This window comes from Pempheris klunzingeri, chromosome 16 (assembly GCF_042242105.1).
Source record: "Pempheris klunzingeri isolate RE-2024b chromosome 16, fPemKlu1.hap1, whole genome shotgun sequence".
Taxonomy (NCBI): domain Eukaryota; kingdom Metazoa; phylum Chordata; class Actinopteri; order Acropomatiformes; family Pempheridae; genus Pempheris; species Pempheris klunzingeri.
In genome coordinates this window covers 12,623,721-12,641,813 of record NC_092027.1, presented here as the reverse complement: position 1 = coordinate 12,641,813, position 18,093 = coordinate 12,623,721, and the positions used below count along the sequence as shown (strand labels likewise).

Sequence of the window (18,093 nt, the reverse complement as noted above, 5' to 3'; positions counted from 1 at the left end):
ATCAGTCTTTCTTTCCTAAACCCCCCCAAGAGGATTTGATTCATGTTGTTTTGGAATACTAACAAATGACTGTTACCAGATACTGATTTAGCTCAGAACATGGAGTGCCAAAGAGGCTTGATATATTCCAGTCTGTGTGTGTGTGTTTGTTCAGGTACAGTCTATAGAGAACAAACTGGACCTCCTGCTCAACTTCTACTCCCAGTGCCTAAAGAAAGGCTCATCCCACTTCACCCTGTCCTCCCTCCTGGAACCCGACCTGACATCTGACTACCACAGCCCCACGGACCAAAGAGACCTCTTCCCCTCCGTCACCACGCTCAACATCTCCCAGTCTGAGAGTGGCAACTTGGAATGACAGTGAGCTGAGCAGTCCTAGGGCTGTTCAAACACAGACACAAACCCTTTACAGTACGTCTTCCTACGGCTGAGTCCTCACTCCAAGCAGCCCAACCTTAATGTCTACTCTTCACTTCATTTCATATCTGTCTGGGATGATTTTTACCCTTCCATCTCAAATCTTCACCCTAACCTCTTTTTTTTCCTGAAGTGAATGTGTTTCCAGAGCTGATACAGAAAGAGGCCACCAGAGGGCTCCACCTGACAAGGAGCCTCAGCCAAAGCTGCTCACCGCACACGCCTCTCAACCCGCTAGGCGAGGATGGAGACGAAGAAAGGATGTGTGAACGACTATGACTTGACTACTGAACCACGTTCACCCACTCACCTCATGCTATATATATCTATGCCTACTTTAAAGCTTCAACTGTAGATAATCAGACTTTAAAGCTTTGATTTTTTTTTTTTTTGGTAAATCTTTGGTGAAATCTTTTTCCCCATCGTCATTGTTTTTCTCTTGGCTGCTTGAATCAACTGACTGAGAGTTTGCTGACTCAGTTGACACAGACAGTGCTGCAAGTGCCATGACAGTCATTTGTTCAGTCCCCTTGGATAGCATTACAGTTCTTATTACTGCGATCAATGCAATGGGTCCCACCTGTAAATTCATCCACGCCGCCAGACAGACGAATAAGCACTGAAGGAGCTGTCGACACAGAAAGAGTCTGCTCCCTCGGACCTGGACGGGCAGACTGAGCCGACAGCCACCCCGCCAAAGCACCAAACCTCCACGGTACACCTTCCCACCCACATAAGGAAGTTTTGAATGTGTAAATCCTGGTTTAATTTCCCAAACTTGTCCTATGAAAACAGAGCTGGAAGAATGTGTTTGAGTGACTGATGTATACTGTACATTGTTTTTCATTTTCATCTCCATTCCCTCTCTCAGCAGTTCTTTCTCCAACAAGCCCACTTGCAAAAAAAATCCCCCAAAAACCCAAGATGTTATACCCTGTTTGGCTGGCATTCAAATGAGGAATGTTCCTATTTATTTAGGATAATAGAGCCAAATGTCCTTTCACAGGTCCAGAATCCCTTTTTTTGCAACGTTTCAAAGGCTACTGTATCTCCTTGAGTATTTCAGTAACCTAACTTTGCCCTTTAAACATCTCTGTCTTGCAGCCCGCCCTCCAGAAATGCATGTTCCTCAGACCACTCCTGTAGATAAAACCTCACTGATCCTCAGCCAGAATTCAGACATTTATGTCACATCTTCTGCACTGCTCCTCATCAGTCACAGGTAGCCTCAGGTCAGGCAGTCAGTAATACTTCACAGCCCTTCTTACAGGGCTGTAATTCTCACTCATTACAGTCGTCAGATGCTATACGCTCTCGCAGTCGGCAGCTGTGGAGACGATGCAGAGACTTTCCGGCCAGTTTTGTGCATTTTAAAACACCCTGTAAAGTGTCTAGGTCTAACGCATGAATTCCAGGCCGTTATCCTCATGAATGCACGTGTCTTAGGAAATGGTTCCAGCCTTATAGCTTCACTACAGACAGATAGTGTGCAGGGTCGGGCTCCAGTCGCCACCCATAGGTGTTACTGACTATCTGTTCCAGTGTGCTGTTACTCTCTGCTGTCTTTTCTGGTTCTTTCTTGGAGATGTTTGACGCACAGTAAATGCTCTGTGCTTGTGGACAAAACTGGAGAGTGCACGAACGCACACACAATACAAACACACACACACACACACACACACACACACACACACAATGAAAGCAATTCCTTTACTTAAATACTTTGGCACTTGATAAAAACACATTTTTGTCTCGTAAAATTTTATCTTTTTGGTTTGATTTCTTTCCTGTAATTATGCTCATGCACTCGATTTTGTGTAACCTATAATGGCGAATTTGCTGTATGTTTTTTTTAAAATGATTTTGGTTGTTAAAAGTGAATGTCGGATTATTGTTATTATATTTAATTCAGTTAGATATGATCTTTAAATAAATGTAGCATTTTCGTCCAGTTGAATCATGGATGACACAACTGTAACTACACACAGCCGATCAGGTTCACACTCACGACTTGCAGAGCTCATATGTATATTTTTTTAACGTCATCAGATAATTGCTGCCAGCTTCAACTAGGAAAACATTTGCCATAATGTATTTGGCCAGTGGAAACACTTCACCTGTCCCTGCAAGTGATTCATTTATTTGGTCCAGTCAAGCCAGTTGACTCAGGTGCTCCACTTTTCCATTCAAGCCAAGCCTAGACTTCAGACAGTGAATGCATTTCATTGCTCGGTCTATTTAGATCTAATTATGATCTGATGCTCGTGCTGCCGTGGGGAATAAAACGGCACTTCACAGCTTGCTGTTGGCATCATACAACTTTTTGCATTGACCTCATAGAAAACGACCAGGTAGCTTTATTCTTTGGCTTAAATTATAGCAGAGATGTCTACTCATTAGAGGCATTATTAGACTGAACAGTCCTATCACTTCATCACCTGGAATGTTGAGCTTTGTGAAAATGTATGTGAGACCACTGTATTGCATGTTGTTGTTAGTGGTGGCCCCAGTACTAGAAAAAAAACAACAAAAAAAAAACAAAAGGATGTCTCCTGTAAAGTCTTGAGCCAAGACATGAAAGGAAATGACCTGTGCCTTCTATGTCCTCATTCTGTTACTGATATGGTGCGGCTTTCTGTCTCAAACTTAAATATTAATGCTGCTTTGAGGAGAACAGCGTTTCATAGGGGTATCACACGAGGATAGCCGCGCTCTTTTTTGCAAAAACCATGATCCAACTAACGAATCACCATGAAAATTGTTCCGAACATGTAATTTTAAAGTTTAAGATGCAGGGAACCGTATGTTTAGCATATCATTGTAACTCTACCAGGATCTCCTCGCATCGACACCTTTACTGTATTTGATCACCAGTCAGATCCGGGGGCAGAGGGCATGGATATTTGTATTGTCACAGGAAACTCTGCAGGCATGTGTCCTTCAATAAGCATGTCACATAGAGAAATATGGCTTCCACACAACTACCTCTGAGGCCACTAGGGGGCGCTAGTCTAGAAAACCAAGTATGAGAAACAGTAACTGATTGTCTAAACTGACTGAATGCTATGCATGACTCAATCTGCACGCTCTCTTTTCTCTTTTCCACTCTGTTAATCTTCATGACGCCCTACCATCCATCGTTCACTGACTTGCTGCCATTTGACATTCCAGCTCGTTGCCCTTTAACTGCTCTTTTAGGTGTTAAAACGGTTGTTCAAAGGAAACACAAACTGTTCAAAGCAATAAGCAAAACGCTAACCCTAACAAAGTCTTCCTATTCCAATTGATGTAGCAACTGGTTGATGAAATATGGCGCTTATTTTATTTTCTAATCTAACGCACACCTCTGTTTGATCTTTTAAAGAGATACAAGGATGTGTATCTGCTGAGGATAAAATTAACTCACTTGACTAACTTAATAATTTATTTGTTTCAATAAAGCTCTTTGGACTGTACGTTGATGTGTTTGGTCTCGTTTTTGTCCAAACTATTCCAGTCAATGCTGCGTAAAGTTTGACATCTACTGAATGATAGGCCTCTCTGTTGCAGGGGTTGAAATCAGGTGGAAAAATCTAAATATGTGGACAAACTTATGGAATTACTGTTTGGAAAATAATTTAAAAAAGATGATTTTGGGTGAACCATTTCTCAAGAAAGATGCTGATTTTTCTCAGATTAATTGCTAAACTCAAACATCTCAATCATGTTCTTATCTCATGTTCAGCTGTTTCATTGTCTTGTTGAGTTTCCGGATATTTAGCCAGAGCAGGATGTTCGCTGTTTGAATTAGTATTAGTAGACAATGGAACGACAAACAAAAGGCTCATAATGGCCAATAAAGGCAGGACTGAGTCATTTCAAGGCTGTTTAAAAATATTTTATGCTTTAACTTTTATACATACTTAGAATACATACGTTCATACTTACTTACTTACAATACAATTATTCTTTCTCCTTTCTATCTCAAGCTGGGAATTCATTGTGCATTCATCACTGCAACGGCTCTCTGGTGCACTCTTCGTTTGAGTCATTTCAATCAAATTTATCACAATAGTACAGGCGGAGAGCTGACTGACTGCAGAGCGAACTCCCAATTGGAGGTCATGTGTTTGTACATACACATTCACCACGAGTCTGACTGATTCTGCAGGATAATTTCCACGTATTCGCTTGGTTACAATGTGAAGTTTCCCACACCGTAGCAGTGGCAGAGGAAAGTCACGTGTCGCTTGAAGGGGTCCACGATCAAATAGGCAAACGTCTGCTCTTCGTCACGTTTTCCGGGGTAACACTGACCAGACTCATCCTACAGAGGGTAAATAATACAATGTATGTAAATCATGATGAAAATTTAAGTAAATCACCACAGGAAAGCTGTGAAATGTGTCAAGCAACTGCATCTACAAAGCAGTAAAGTCGTGAGGATTCCTAAAGATGTGGTGCCTCAAACATTTAGTGTTAAATGAATCATTTTGAGTCTGTTTAATTATATTAATATCTAAACATTATATATTGTGAAATACCATTTGTGAACCGCATCGACGTAATTACAGATAAGTTATACCTACACTGGTGTGCATTCATACTTAGGTGGCACAAACAAACATTCAACCAGTCACTTACATAGGCGCAGACTTTGAGGACTGTAGAGACGACGCTGATCTTCTTAGTTTCTGGATCCCTCTGAACACTACGTAGTAAAGAGTGGAATTACAATGTCAAATTGTTAAAGGGTTTAAAATGTTGGACAGTTTGTATTCAAGCAGGACAGCAAAGATTGGACTCAGATTCTTCCAACCTGATCAGGTCCCTGTAGATGTGCTTCGTGGTGCTGATGTAAGGATCAATGGTGTCTTCGTACTGACAGAGCTCTCCTCCCAGACACATGTGCCTGAAGAGACGAAACAGGAACTCTGATCGCTCCTCTCTCCCGACCGCGTAGTAGTGCTCAGAGTCCTCTTCCTGCAACATCTGGAGGAACGGAAGAAGACTCGGTCTGACTCCACGTCAAAACAGATAGACAGACGCAGACGGTTGGATGAGAAAAGAGAGTGACCTGTCTGAGTTCGTCATAGTCGGGGTAGACATCATTAAAGCATTTAACTACATGACCAGAGGGCCTCAGGATCCCACAAGAGTAGATTGGGTCAAACAGGTCCATGGAGACCTTAGTGCACGGCACCGGCTCCACATCAACAGACACCACTGGCTTATCTGCAACACACACACACAAAAACAAACACACACACACATACACACAACACATTCCTCCAGTTCAGCAGATGAGATCAATTTCCTATTATTAGTAATGAAAGGCTGTCTAGGGGACATGACATACCAAGAGGCACCCAGGCTCTGACCTCCATCTCTCTGGACAGACTGGATACCACATTAGGATCTCTGAAGAAACACTTGCATACACAGATTGGCATCAAGAACATTCAAATATGATTGAACACATGAAGACGCTTTATCAAAACAGACAGGATTTAAACTTAAAAAGATTGTCTACATCTGTTTTAGTGTAAGAAAAAGGGTAAAGCATGAGACTGAGACTGATTAGGCATCACTTTCAGTTTCCCACAGTCTACCTTAAAAGTCAGTGGTTCTAGTTTAGTTGTTATGGTGGGTCTTGTATATAGCACCTGTAATCCTGTAATTCTGTATATTCTGTACATACCTTATATATATTTCTGCACTTTTTCTACAAATTGCACTTCTGGTTAGATGCCAAACTGCATTTCATTGCCTTGTACTGTACAGGTGTAATGACAATAAAGTTGAATCTAATCTAATCTAATCTTACCAGGGCAAACTTTTCACCGCTGTAAGGGTAAAAGCTCTGGTCAAAGTTGAAAGACTGAGCTGAGATCCTCCCCAGCATGGACCTGCAATTAACACACACACCCTTCATTAGACGACCATACAACCAGGAGCGAACCTTGAGCTAAATAAGACACAAAATGTCTGAAGTCACCATTTCATCAACAGAGCTAGAGTTTCTTTGTCCTGTAGGAAGGAGGGCTTCTTGGAGGGGAGATGATTAAATGAAAAAGTTGTCTCAAACTCGCATCTCTCTCCAGCCATGTTTACTCTTTGTGCAGTTAGCCCAAACAAGCGATGAAGGCTCACTCGTCTTCGCAACCACCGGGAATTTGTAGGCGCTTACAGGCCAATCAGCGGCAGGTGTGCTCGCTAACAGCCAATCAGCGCGGGTCTGAGCCGTTCGTTCCGGTTAGATGGAATGATGACGGAGTGAGTAGTCTTGCTCTTCAGCCACTCTCAGAGGATTCGTGTACCTGTTGCCTTGACAACGAACACTTTAAAGATTCCTTTAAATATTCTTTATTGTCTCTAAACTCAAAAATCCTTTCAGTGGTAAATATAGTCGACGCCATTTTACTTCTATTGAAGTGATTTTGCTGAGTTACTGTTGAGGCCTCTTAACTTAGTGTCAGTGTATCACATGACCTCCATGTGCCACCGTGAGTAAACCGCCTGTGCCACCAGGGAGCAACCTTGTCCTGCTGTAAAAACACACTCCTCCTGTTGGATGTTGGCTCATCTGAGTCTTTGTGGGTGCTCTGATCTTTATTTGTCTGTCCTTATCACCTCCATCTTCACATTGTATTTTGATTCTCTGGCGACATTATTCTCTAAACTTCCATGTCAGTGAAGCCCTTTGAGCTGAATTTGATGGTTTGACATGAAAAAGAATCACATTAGAGCCAAGAAAATGAGCATGACATGTCAGTCTAGACAGTGGAGACAGTGGTTATATCTCGACACAAGGTCAGTTCTGGAGGATGAAGACCATGTGGTACGGATGAAAGCACCAGCATGGATGACAAAGCCTACTTTGACTGAGAAGACTCAGCTTGCTGATGAAGACCCCGTCATACAGAGTAAGTGGACCTTGATTGGATATTGTTTTGTCAAAAGAACATGTTTTACTATTAATAGTCATTTCTTTATTCTTTCTTTATCTTTGTCTTGTCTCAGATTTGTCTTCTTGTGTCCCTTTTTTGTCTTACAACTCCACAACATCAGCCCTCTTACATTAAAATCTGTATCAGTATAATATGTACTGATTTTGACACGTGTCTCCTTGTGATCCCTGAGGTGAAACGCAGATGTTTTGACCAACTCGTTGCTTTACATTTCCCTCAGATGATTAAATGTCCTCTTGTAAATGTTTGTTCAATCTGGCAGGAACACCTGAACACCACCAACAAAAAAAGCCAAGGTTGCTTTTACAATCATCCAAAGGTTCAGTGCATCCTCTGCAGCTTCTCACTAGTTTGGGATGCAGGCTGCAAATGCATCTATGCTTGTACAACCTACATAGGGTTTGTTTTTTCAAACTAGTCCTTGTAACTCCCCACAGATCCCTACAAATATTTTTTTATTCATCCGGGCTCAAATACTCATTTCATTCCCAACATTCCAGGATGGTGCAGGATGTGGGATCCTTTTGATCCACATTCCAGTATAGGGCGCCCAGACCCTGATATTCCCCATGAGGAGAGGCAAGAATATCCGGTGTGAGGACACCCTGAAGTCATGATAATGTAACCATGTTGTATTGTCTCTTCAACTTCATTGGTTTTCTTCTGTGGAAATGCATTACAAGAAATATCAGATTTATTATTTTTATTACAGATTTATGATATTAAGTCACATTGCAATGGTGATCAAAATATAGGAGGTGAAGTGACATATTCTTTAGGAATATTTTATAATGTTGCACAAAGAGATAATATGTAATTGTTTTATCCCTTACCATTGTGAATAAACCTTAAATTAGATTAATTAAAGCAAAAACAACAACAACATCTCAACTGATAATATGAGTGATGAGATGGTAAAAAAGAACAAGAAACCATCAGGGGACAGTGGGTCATTTAATCAGGTACAGACTTCTACATTTTCAGGAATAAATAAGTAGGCACAAACAAACAAATAAATAGGCCATTTTATTTCTGAAGAGGTTATGTGCTGCAAGTATATTATATATATCGGCTAGGAGCACAGATTATGTTGTTTTTGTCGTTTAAATTGGTAAAAGTTGCAGTTTGCAGATTACAGAAATGATGTTGAAATGATGTCTTATGTTGTAAGACCAATAACCATTGTGTAAACCCATTAGCCACGAGTTTGTTATTAGATCATCCTAAAAATTCTGATGATAATCGGAGTAATAAGCTGAATTGCATTTATATTCTCCTAATGAAAATAGACGGCCTGCGATCATTTAGTGCGCCTAGACAGTGACAAGCAGAGGATGCATGATGAGCCAAATGGGGCCAAATCCAGCTGATAGAGTCCAAAGAAGAGCGTGAAGGGGGGAGAAAATTGTGCCAAATTGATGTTTTGATACTGGACATTCAGGGTATTAGCTGACTTAATTTAAATCGTTAAAACAAAAGTGTTATTCTTGTGTGTTGCCTGCTGATTGCTGCGTGCTAATTGTGTTTGATTCCTGCTCATTAGATCTATCAGGACCAAAACTGAAACCTGGCAGGCAGCAGGGAGGCGAGGCAGGTGAGAATACGCAACAGCCGAGGAATGTTTTGGAGGTGACTGCTGTCTGTGACCACATGTTTCCATGCCAGTTATCCACATTCATTATCAGATATTGAATCTGTTCCAAATGCTATGTAACGCTTTTAAACAAGCCTCTCTCTGTGGAAAAGAAGTCATATCCTCTGTATTTTTTTAAGGAATCTGGGGACCCCTGGGAGCTAATTACAGGCCTCTTCCTGTATTTCTCACACCCAATATATGTGAATTTTGGGACTTACGATATAGGATTTAGTATATCCACATCAAAATGTTATGTCTGGTTGTGTCAAGAAGGATTAGATTTTTATACAAGGAAATAATATTTACTGAAAATGTAATTAAAAACTTAACTGAATACATAAACTGTGGAGGGACACAAATATTTTGACACTTTTACAGATTTTCTTTTTGGTGTTTGATCAAAAACACCAAAGGGGGGGTAAGGTTTGTGCTTCCCTCAATTTGATCAAATTTTAAATCAAACAGCCAAACAAACTTATGATTGCTGATTTATATTTTCGTAGGCTCAGACACTCATAAAAGCCCACATTAATAATCACATTAGTAATCACATTATCTGGTCAAAGTGTTAAGCAAAGTTTAAAAAAAAAAAAAGATAAAGGAAGAGACATGCAGAAGAAAAAATATTACCACAGGAGTAAAACTGCTGATGCCGTTAAAGGCTCGCTCCAAACTTCTTCTCATGTTTTGCCATCGTCAGCAAAATGACTGGACTGAAACCTCTCGTCCAATCTGTGAATCACTCCACTCAGACCAGGACAAGGGATTATGGTCACTGATGGTCATTTCCAGATGTTTATCCATACCTGTCCACCTCTGCAGGACGCTGCATTAACAGGGAGATGACGGAAAGGAAGAGAAGAAGGGGGAAGAGAAAGTCATGGCCTGTGACAGCAGAGCCCTCCGTGTCAGCGCTGTGACTCCTGCTTGGTAAGTGCTAATGAAGCGATCGTGTTTCCAGGCCTAATCTTATTATCTGACCTGGACTCACTGCGGGCTGCGTTCCCTATTCCCAAATGTCACTCAGGCAATTAAGAGGCTTAACGTGGCTCCAGTTTGCAACATTGACACCCAGAAAGGCCTCCAGGAGGATAATTTCAAGCCATGTCATCATCCTCACCACTCTCAGCATCTTCATGAGGTCAACCCTCAGTGTTTGTTGAGGTTTCGTCCCCTTATTGTCTCACCAAAACATGAAAACATGAGTTGCAGCCACTGCGAAGTCATTTCTTAAACGTTCTCAAAGCTTAAGAATCCTGTGAGTCGTCTGCATCATTTCCTCTACACTTTATAGATTAAAAAAAGGTTCCTTTTGCCACAGAAATGTTTGAATATGAGTTAGGATGACAACAACACAGAGGGAAAATAACAGTTTTTAGTATGTGTATGATCATTTGTAGACTGTACACACAGATGATGTGCCACTGCACTGAAAAAGAGGAACCTAGGGAAAGAGTTGTGCCCAGACTTGAAGAACAATGGAAAAATCCCGCTGGACTGTTTTGATAATGAATGAATCAGTATCTGAAACCTTTCCTCATGATGTCATGGTTGAGAGTGAACTTTGTGACTGAGCTCTTTTTATTCTTGTCGGGGCCCAAAGGAAGCTGGGTTATTGTCAGTTGCTCTGCGCTCTGTGGACGTGTTTGTACGGCTTATTGTGATGCTGTAGTAGTGGATCAGGTCAACATTAAACCCTAGGCCCAAACACATTCAACCTGCGGTTTATCTCAACATTTAGGCGTGTTTGTGCCTCACTTGGTGATGACAACACCTACAATCAAAATGTGTGTGTGAGCATAAACTTGTCAAGCTAAATAAGCCGTTTAAAAACATGCAAAAACATGAAAGTCCATTATCAAAGCTGAAAACAGGGTTGATGTTTAAAGATATTGTGTCATTTTGGGTTCTATTTCAACATTTACTGACACTTTAGCACATTCATTGTTTGCTGTATTATATCTTTCTATTGCTTATGTACTGGGGGCAATGTGCACTACACATATATTGCAGCAGAAATAACTGAAAGCTTCATCTGTAGTCCCAACTTTGATGTGCGGGCTGATGTTGTTAAGCACTTTGTTTAATAAAGTTATTATTGTTATACTGTACACATATTATTATTCATTTGTTGAGAATTACTCAACAATAAAAAATATGACAGTTCACAGCACCTTTTGGCTTGTGACTCTTTAAATAAAATAAAATCTAAAACACAAATATAGTAGTGTGTAGTGGTGAGCAGACTACTTTATCCTTCTCAGATTGTTATATTTTATGGATTTTTAGTGGGATCAACCATCCAGGATTTGTCAGAAGAGAAAAATTCAACAGAATTTGGTGTGACAGACATGTATTGTTTCTGTCCCACCTCTGTATTTACCTACTCAGATTCATCTCAGGGCACACATGAAACAAACAATGGGAACATGAGAAATTCCAGCTACCTTGTTATGTCTTCCTCCCTTGTTTATTAATGTCCCCCCACACTGTGTGATGGTGTATCTAAGATATTCTGGGAATCCAACGAGAGCCATGTAGGGACAGGCATGCTATGGAGGAGGAATATGGGGGGAGGGGGAGGAGAAGCAAGGTATGGAGATGTAGGTGGAGATGGAATGGGAAGAGGCCACAGGTAGAGAGACTCTCAAGATAAGACCCTCACTGATGTGGCTGTTCTTTAATGATAGTATCTGTGGGACTGTCTGCTCTGCGTCTCCTCACCGCACTGCGACTCTTTAACTCAATGCTGCCAGCAAGTTAAAGTGAAACGCATTGATGGATAGCAGGTGCTGTCATCAGATAATGATGGTCTTAGGGGATCAGTGTTGATGGCCTTACAGGATTAGTGTTATGGCTTTGGAGACAAAGAGGTTTCAGCTCTACAAGGGTCAGAGATCAGTACCATTACATGTAGTGGCCGATACATGGGTTTGGACTAGGACCTGTTACCAACAGGCCCAAAAAAGTCTAGCAACAAAAACAAAACCTTTTTATGAGATTGTATGTATAGATAAGTAATACTGCTAGCTCATCAGCAACCACTGTGATCATAACAAGCTCAGGAAACTACTGAATATTTGCTTTTCACCATTAGATCACTTGTGTTGTTGCTGAGCACCATGGCTTCTGCTCTCAGCAGACATGAAATTGGTGGATGATGATAAGTAACCAGTAACACCTGGAAATCAGAGGTAGTCAGACAATGAGCAAAATGGTTTTAAATGGGACTTTGCCTTGACTGGGGAATAAATTCGAACACGACAATACTTTATTCAGGTGTTCACATCCTTTTGGACACATATCAAATCACATAAAAAAGTGGATATGTCTATTTCTGTTTCTATTAGCACTATGTTGTAGCGAGTATCTTCCAAAAGAGTGAAGCTGCTGCCTTTCATGGCCAATGGTGGGACAAACAGTAGATTGTCCACTAATCATAGAGGCTGGTGATTTGTCAAATACATAAAAAAAAGTGTACTTAAGCAAAACACAACTTGTTTCAGGTGACTTGGCTTTGAATGTGTGTATGCCTGGGAAAAAAAGTTTGAGTCGCTTTAGACAAAAGCCTCCGCTGAGTGAGTGTAACAAGACTGGGCCCTGATGAAGACAGATGATAAAGTGCTCTAGTTTGTTAACACGAGTCTGTTAATAGATTCCATTTAAAAACATGTGACGCAAGTGCATTTTACATTAAGTGCATTTCATATTAGCAACACTTTCCATTTATATCGTTTGGGCTCCAAACTCACGACTCTCTCTTGACATTTATGAGACAAGCCGGACACTCTCTTCGTCCTGCTTCTCGGCACTTCTGTTTAGCCCATTTATGCCCCGGTCTCCATGGTAACGGCCCGTGCACGAATGCCTGAAATGGAACATGATGCTCGATGTTCCGCAGGCGTCCAGGAATCTCAAGTGTTTGCCAGCCCATTGTAGCGTCTGAGAGGGACGATCTTGTTCCTGTGGCACCGACTGGACGCAAACACCAAGAGGTATGAGATCCTCAACCACCGGGGCCAGAGAGTAAATTGTAAACAACTGGGAGTTGGAGAAGGAAGAGGAGGGAGAAAGCAGAGATAAAATTACCAGAGAATCTCTAATATTGACCTAAAATAACACACAGAAAGCCCTTTAAAAATGTTAATCTACCATCATACACAAAGAAACCAAATTGTTCCAAACCATGAGATGTTTCTTCAGTCTCGACTCCCTGTGGAGATCAGTGGATCGCTTGTGTAACATTTGGACAGGATAAACAGATGATAAACACAGGAGAGGTGCGGCACGCTGCTGATGCTGCCGCCCCCTGAGCCTCACCGCTGGCCCCCTGAACTCCAGTCTGCTCCAAGTAAAACAAGACTCCTCCTCAGGGCCCAAACTATTTCCTCTTTATTTATGGAAAAGATACTTTTAAAGAAATCAAGCTGCGAAAGACTCATGCTGTAGTGAGTCATACTGCTTATCACTTGATTGGACACTTTCTAAAATGAAGTGTATGTTTTTAAAGTAACTCAGCACTTTAAGATATGAGGCGCTAACGTACTTGAGGCATTTTGTGCTCTGTGTGAAATTCTGATTTCATGGTACCACGCATGCTTTTGTACAAAGTAACGCCCAGATAGGATTGCAGACAGAACTGCTTGCTGTTGGTCAGTGGCATGAATTTGTATGTGTATATAGTATAATATATGGGAAGTATAATATTTTGCCCCTTCAAGATACACTAATCTTAGTGATTCTGTTGATATCAATCACTATTGGATTGATTTTTGCCTTTAAAGACGTCCATTGAACAGGCCTGGTTTATGTAGGAACTCCATTAGGAGACATGAGCACCTTCTGTGAATGGATGGATGGATAGATGAGTGCAGGGAAGAGTGACAGGTATTGAGTGAGGGTGTTGAATCCACCAGGTCTGGGTCAGTCCCTGTGGAGATGGTTGGAGAAGGAGGAGGAAGAGGAGGAAGGGGGGCTGGGTTGGAACATCACCTGATGCCTCCTCTTGTCTTTTTGTTTAAAGCGAAGAGACGACACCATAGGCGAGGAAGAGGGTGTTTATTACAGAGAGAATCTATGAGATGCTGGTTTCCTTCATTGTCCAGTGGTAAGAATATTTCCCCCAAACGAGCGTTTCAATTAATGAAATTAATAATCATCCATTAATGATGAATACATGACTGTAGTCCTGGAACAATACCTAAACTGGGATGCTAAGTGGCTTAATGCTAAACACAAGTAAAGCCAAAAGCGCCTGAGCAATGGAGCAGTCATAGCAGCACAACATTACGGTATGGTACGGTATTCTATGGTATTCTTTGGTATTTCATGGTATTGGTACGGTATTCCAAGGTAATCTATGGTATTCTATAGCTAGTGATGTTGGCATGGAAAACTCAATATTCACAACATGATGACCATGACTCTGTGTTGCACATACTGTATATTCACTGAAATTCCACCTCAGTAGACGTGTTTCTGCAGAGCGTTGTGGCTGACATCATCTTATGAGCGTGGGTGCTTCAGCTTTTCAAGCAGAACTTGCATTTAGTTTTGCTGACATGAATTAAGTTCAGAAACATTTTAATTTAGTTTTTCATGTGACTGAATGATTTAGAATCTGTCACTTCTCAGTCAGCAGTAATCAATCTGCAAGTCAGTTGTTTCACAATCAATATGAATCATGTGAGGGGTGGGGGGTGACAGCAGGGTGACCTTTACAGCTATTCACATCCTGCAATGCATGCTGGGCAATCTATTTCTTCATTTCAAGATGGTGAAAGTGACACTTTGCTTTGGAAGTGTATGTGTGTATTAGATATTATACATAATGAAATTAGTTACTGTTTATGATTTTGCAGCTGTGTCTCCTTTTATGTTTGTGCTTTAGTAATTTGCAACATCAAATATGTCTTGAATCATGCTGCCTGGATTAGGATTTTTATCAACATAATAAAGAAACATTTTTAATCCATACCAATCCAGTCCAATCCAGACCATGTCTGCCAAGTTGCAAGATCATGACCTTGGTTAAATAATGAAAAAATGAAAAGTGGCTTTGAGCACAAGAGATGACATGTTGACTTTATCACCATTTAACCAAAGCCACAATCTTCCTGTAACCTTAACCAGCGTGTATTTGTTTCCTAAACACGACCACACGCAGCACTCAGGATGTAACCCTTCTCCCCAGCGTCACTCCTGTGCTGAATACATCCACACCGCTCCCCTCACTTAAAGCAGCTACAAGGAGATTTTAACTGGTTATGAAACAATCTGAGTTTTTAATACTGATGCATTTTTTACTTGATATTTTATATTTTGTGGTCATGAAACTGAGTAAAGAGCAGCAAAAAGAACAATGAAAGAACTGACTGAGAACAAAAAAAAAGCCAAAAGGGACAGCGATAGAGCACAGGTGAAAACATGTTAATCAACAGATGGAGAAAATTACATGGTTTGAAAGGATTCAACAAAGTTTACTTTGTTTCACCCTCTTCATATTACAGTTACTAATCTAACATTGCCACAAACACAGCTGTGTTTGAAAAATAAAAATAGTACCCAAATAAATTGCGTCTTTCTCTCAGCAAAATCAAGATCTTTACGACACAAGGAGCTGATGGGAAAAGCAGTCTTTCTTCTGGAAAACACTGTTTTTGTCCACAACACAAAAAGAAAGCTCCTTGTATATGCTTTAAAGGAAAAGTCTGCAACATTGGAAAAGCTAGCAAGAGTAGCAAGATTTTGAAATTAACCTGCTGAAAATATCCCACCCTCTCCCTCCAGGCGTTCCTTCAAAGCCACTCGTCCACAACACATGAACGTGCTGCCTGCACACAGGTAGGTCGGCCATTTCATTCAGTCCGAATGAAATATCAAATATCAAATATCAAATATCAAATACCATTTCCAACAATGTATGTATGTGTTTGAACGCAGTGTGTAGTGTGTGTACTGACTTCTAATACAGATGCATCTCATAGTCCAATGCATTAAATTGTTGTCTTATTCTTAAGAACACTGACCGCTCTCAAAAATAAAACTGTAAAGTGCCATTGCTCCAGCTGCAGAAAATGGAGAACAAACAGTACGATAAAATTCTGATATTCTTCCAAAAGTCTGAATTTCTCATCAACAGTAACACGTGGGTGTTTTTCCACACACGTACTGCTAATAACTGCCCTGAAAACATCTAGAAAGATCGTCGATGCACTCTGCACTCCGTCCACGTGTGTGCCGCCAGCACACCCATGCTTGTTTACTATCAGCTGCACTCGTCCTGCATGTTCCTGGAAGAGGAAATGCACCAGAGAGATAGAGAAGGATATGTGTCCACTCCTCCATGGGGTCAGGAGAGGAGGCCTCCACCCTGACACAGTGCAGCTGGGATTCCCGGCCTCGCTACACAACATCACGGGAGGGTTGTGATGCAAAAGCTGAAAGAAAGAAAGGGATTGTTCCTCGGGATGACTGTCCATGTGTGTGTGTGTGTGTGTGCCTGGCCCACGCCATGTGTCTGTCAAGTCCAATCTAAATGCTAGATTCTTCTTCATTATTAAACCCATTTAGAGTCCATTGATATAAATGCACTCACATCTGTAAGGACACACAACTCTTTTTCTGTGTGCACATCAGTGTGTGTATGTTGCTTTTCCCTCATGTACACCCACTGAGGGTTCACTGTGTATGCATAGGCTCTATTGTTACCATGTGTGTCCTCAGCCTCCACAGTTCAGTCTATTTTCGGGAAGTGACCTCACAAACAGAAGCACTGCTGATCTGATATCTGTTTCTAAAGAAGCAAGTGTCACAGTTAAACATCTGGAGGTCTCGTTAAAGCCTGAGTCACTGCAGGCCACATGTGTACGTATCGAATGTACACGCATACATGAGTCTTACAACACTGCGCCTACAGATCTTGTGAAACATATTTCAAACAGCCATCCGAGGTGATTCACTCTGATTCACTCCTTACTGATGAATTGGAAATGAATCACATTCACTGCCTCGTCTGGTGACTTCCTTTTCTGATTCAGGGGTCTGTTTCGGGCACACACACCTTCTTCTACAGATAGCTACAATCAGCCTCTTATGCTTTATTTACCGTCAATCAAACGTCACAGCCATACTCCTCTATACACGACTCATTTGCTGCCAGTGACTGTGTAAAATGGCATTCTTTACATATTAGTACATCTGTGTGTACATCTCAGTGGAAGGTAAACAACATATACAGTAAAACCTGTAATAATGATAGAGAGGGTGGGGACAATAACAATCTGTAAACATAGCTTAGAGCGCCTTTTGTCAGGAGGTATGAGGTTGTGTAAGAGGTGTTAAAGCCATAATTATACGGTAGTGTTGTAAGAAAAGCGAACCTGTTACCCAGACCCGTCTCATCTTTGCGCACATTACTGACAGAAATGAAAAGCTCTCAGACAGTTTCTGTCGGGCAAGTTAGAGACACTGTCTTTCAGATTCAAAACGTATCTTGGGATGCTCCAACCAGACTTTTAGGGAAGATACCAAGCACGTATTTTAACATCACAGTCAATTTTTGTTGAAAGTCGTTGCATAGCTTGGTAAAAGCAACATCCAAGTGTATCCCATGTTATTTTTCAAGTTGGACTTCCCATTTCAAAATTCTGCATGTGATATAAAATAGGTATTTCTATATTTATATAGTGATAACACATCTCATCATATTCAGTTAAACCCTTCGAAATCATTTACATTTAAAATTATTTTGATAAAATTATACAGTCTCCTCTCTGAGGCCATGGCAGACCTGTTGGTGGACACTGCTCATTTTCTGTAAATGTTCTACAAGTGCTGAGTCAATTTAATGTATGGATATTTAATTACTTCTGTGTGGGTAATGCATTCTTTTGTCCTGAAAGGATTTTTGGGGAGCCCTGCCCTGCCACCTGGTGTCACAGTTATTGATTCAGCCTTTAGCTTATCTATCAACCCGAAGGTGGGCCTGTGGCGCAGCTGTGTCTTACAGGACCACCATGTCAGTCTCGTAAATACCTATTTAGCATTCTTGTCCAGAAAAATGCAATAAATAATAAATAAATTTACTTT

General features: G+C 41.0%; 2 protein-coding genes across 2 annotated transcripts in view; one reads left to right on the top strand and one right to left on the bottom strand.

Moving 5' to 3' along the window:
• LOC139215388 (potassium voltage-gated channel subfamily KQT member 4) overlaps nucleotides 1-526 on the top strand; it is a 42,206-nt gene extending 41,680 nt beyond the window's left edge. The window contains exon 16 of the mRNA XM_070846338.1: nucleotides 155-526. Coding sequence (XP_070702439.1) covers nucleotides 155-358 — 204 coding nt within the window. The 3' untranslated portion in view covers nucleotides 359-526. The remainder of the gene's footprint in view (nucleotides 1-154) is intronic.
• A 3,798-nt stretch (nucleotides 527-4,324) lies between these two features.
• cfap300 (cilia and flagella associated protein 300) lies at nucleotides 4,325-6,507 on the bottom strand. The gene is made up of 7 exons (XM_070847006.1): nucleotides 6,395-6,507; nucleotides 6,224-6,305; nucleotides 5,756-5,828; nucleotides 5,474-5,631; nucleotides 5,216-5,388; nucleotides 5,041-5,107; nucleotides 4,325-4,723 (listed from the first exon to the last, which is right to left on the bottom strand). The coding sequence occupies exons 1-7, from the start codon at nucleotides 6,502-6,504 to the stop codon at nucleotides 4,592-4,594; spliced, it is 795 nt and encodes a 264-aa protein (XP_070703107.1). The 5' UTR covers nucleotides 6,505-6,507; the 3' UTR covers nucleotides 4,325-4,591.
• Between the last annotated feature and the right edge of the window lie 11,586 nt (nucleotides 6,508-18,093).

Excerpts from the sequence above, each read along its gene's own strand:
- cfap300 (XM_070847006.1), bottom strand. The coding sequence starts at position 6,504 with ATGGCTGGAGAGAGATGCGAGTTTGAGACAACTTTTTCATTTAATCAT. Across the intron at positions 6,306-6,394 it reads CTAGCTCTGTTGATGAAATG|GTCCATGCTGGGGAGGATCT; the intron begins GTGACTTCAGAC and ends TGTTAATTGCAG. Across the intron at positions 5,632-5,755 it reads CAGAGCCTGGGTGCCTCTTG|ATAAGCCAGTGGTGTCTGTT; the intron begins GTATGTCATGTC and ends TGTGTGTTGCAG.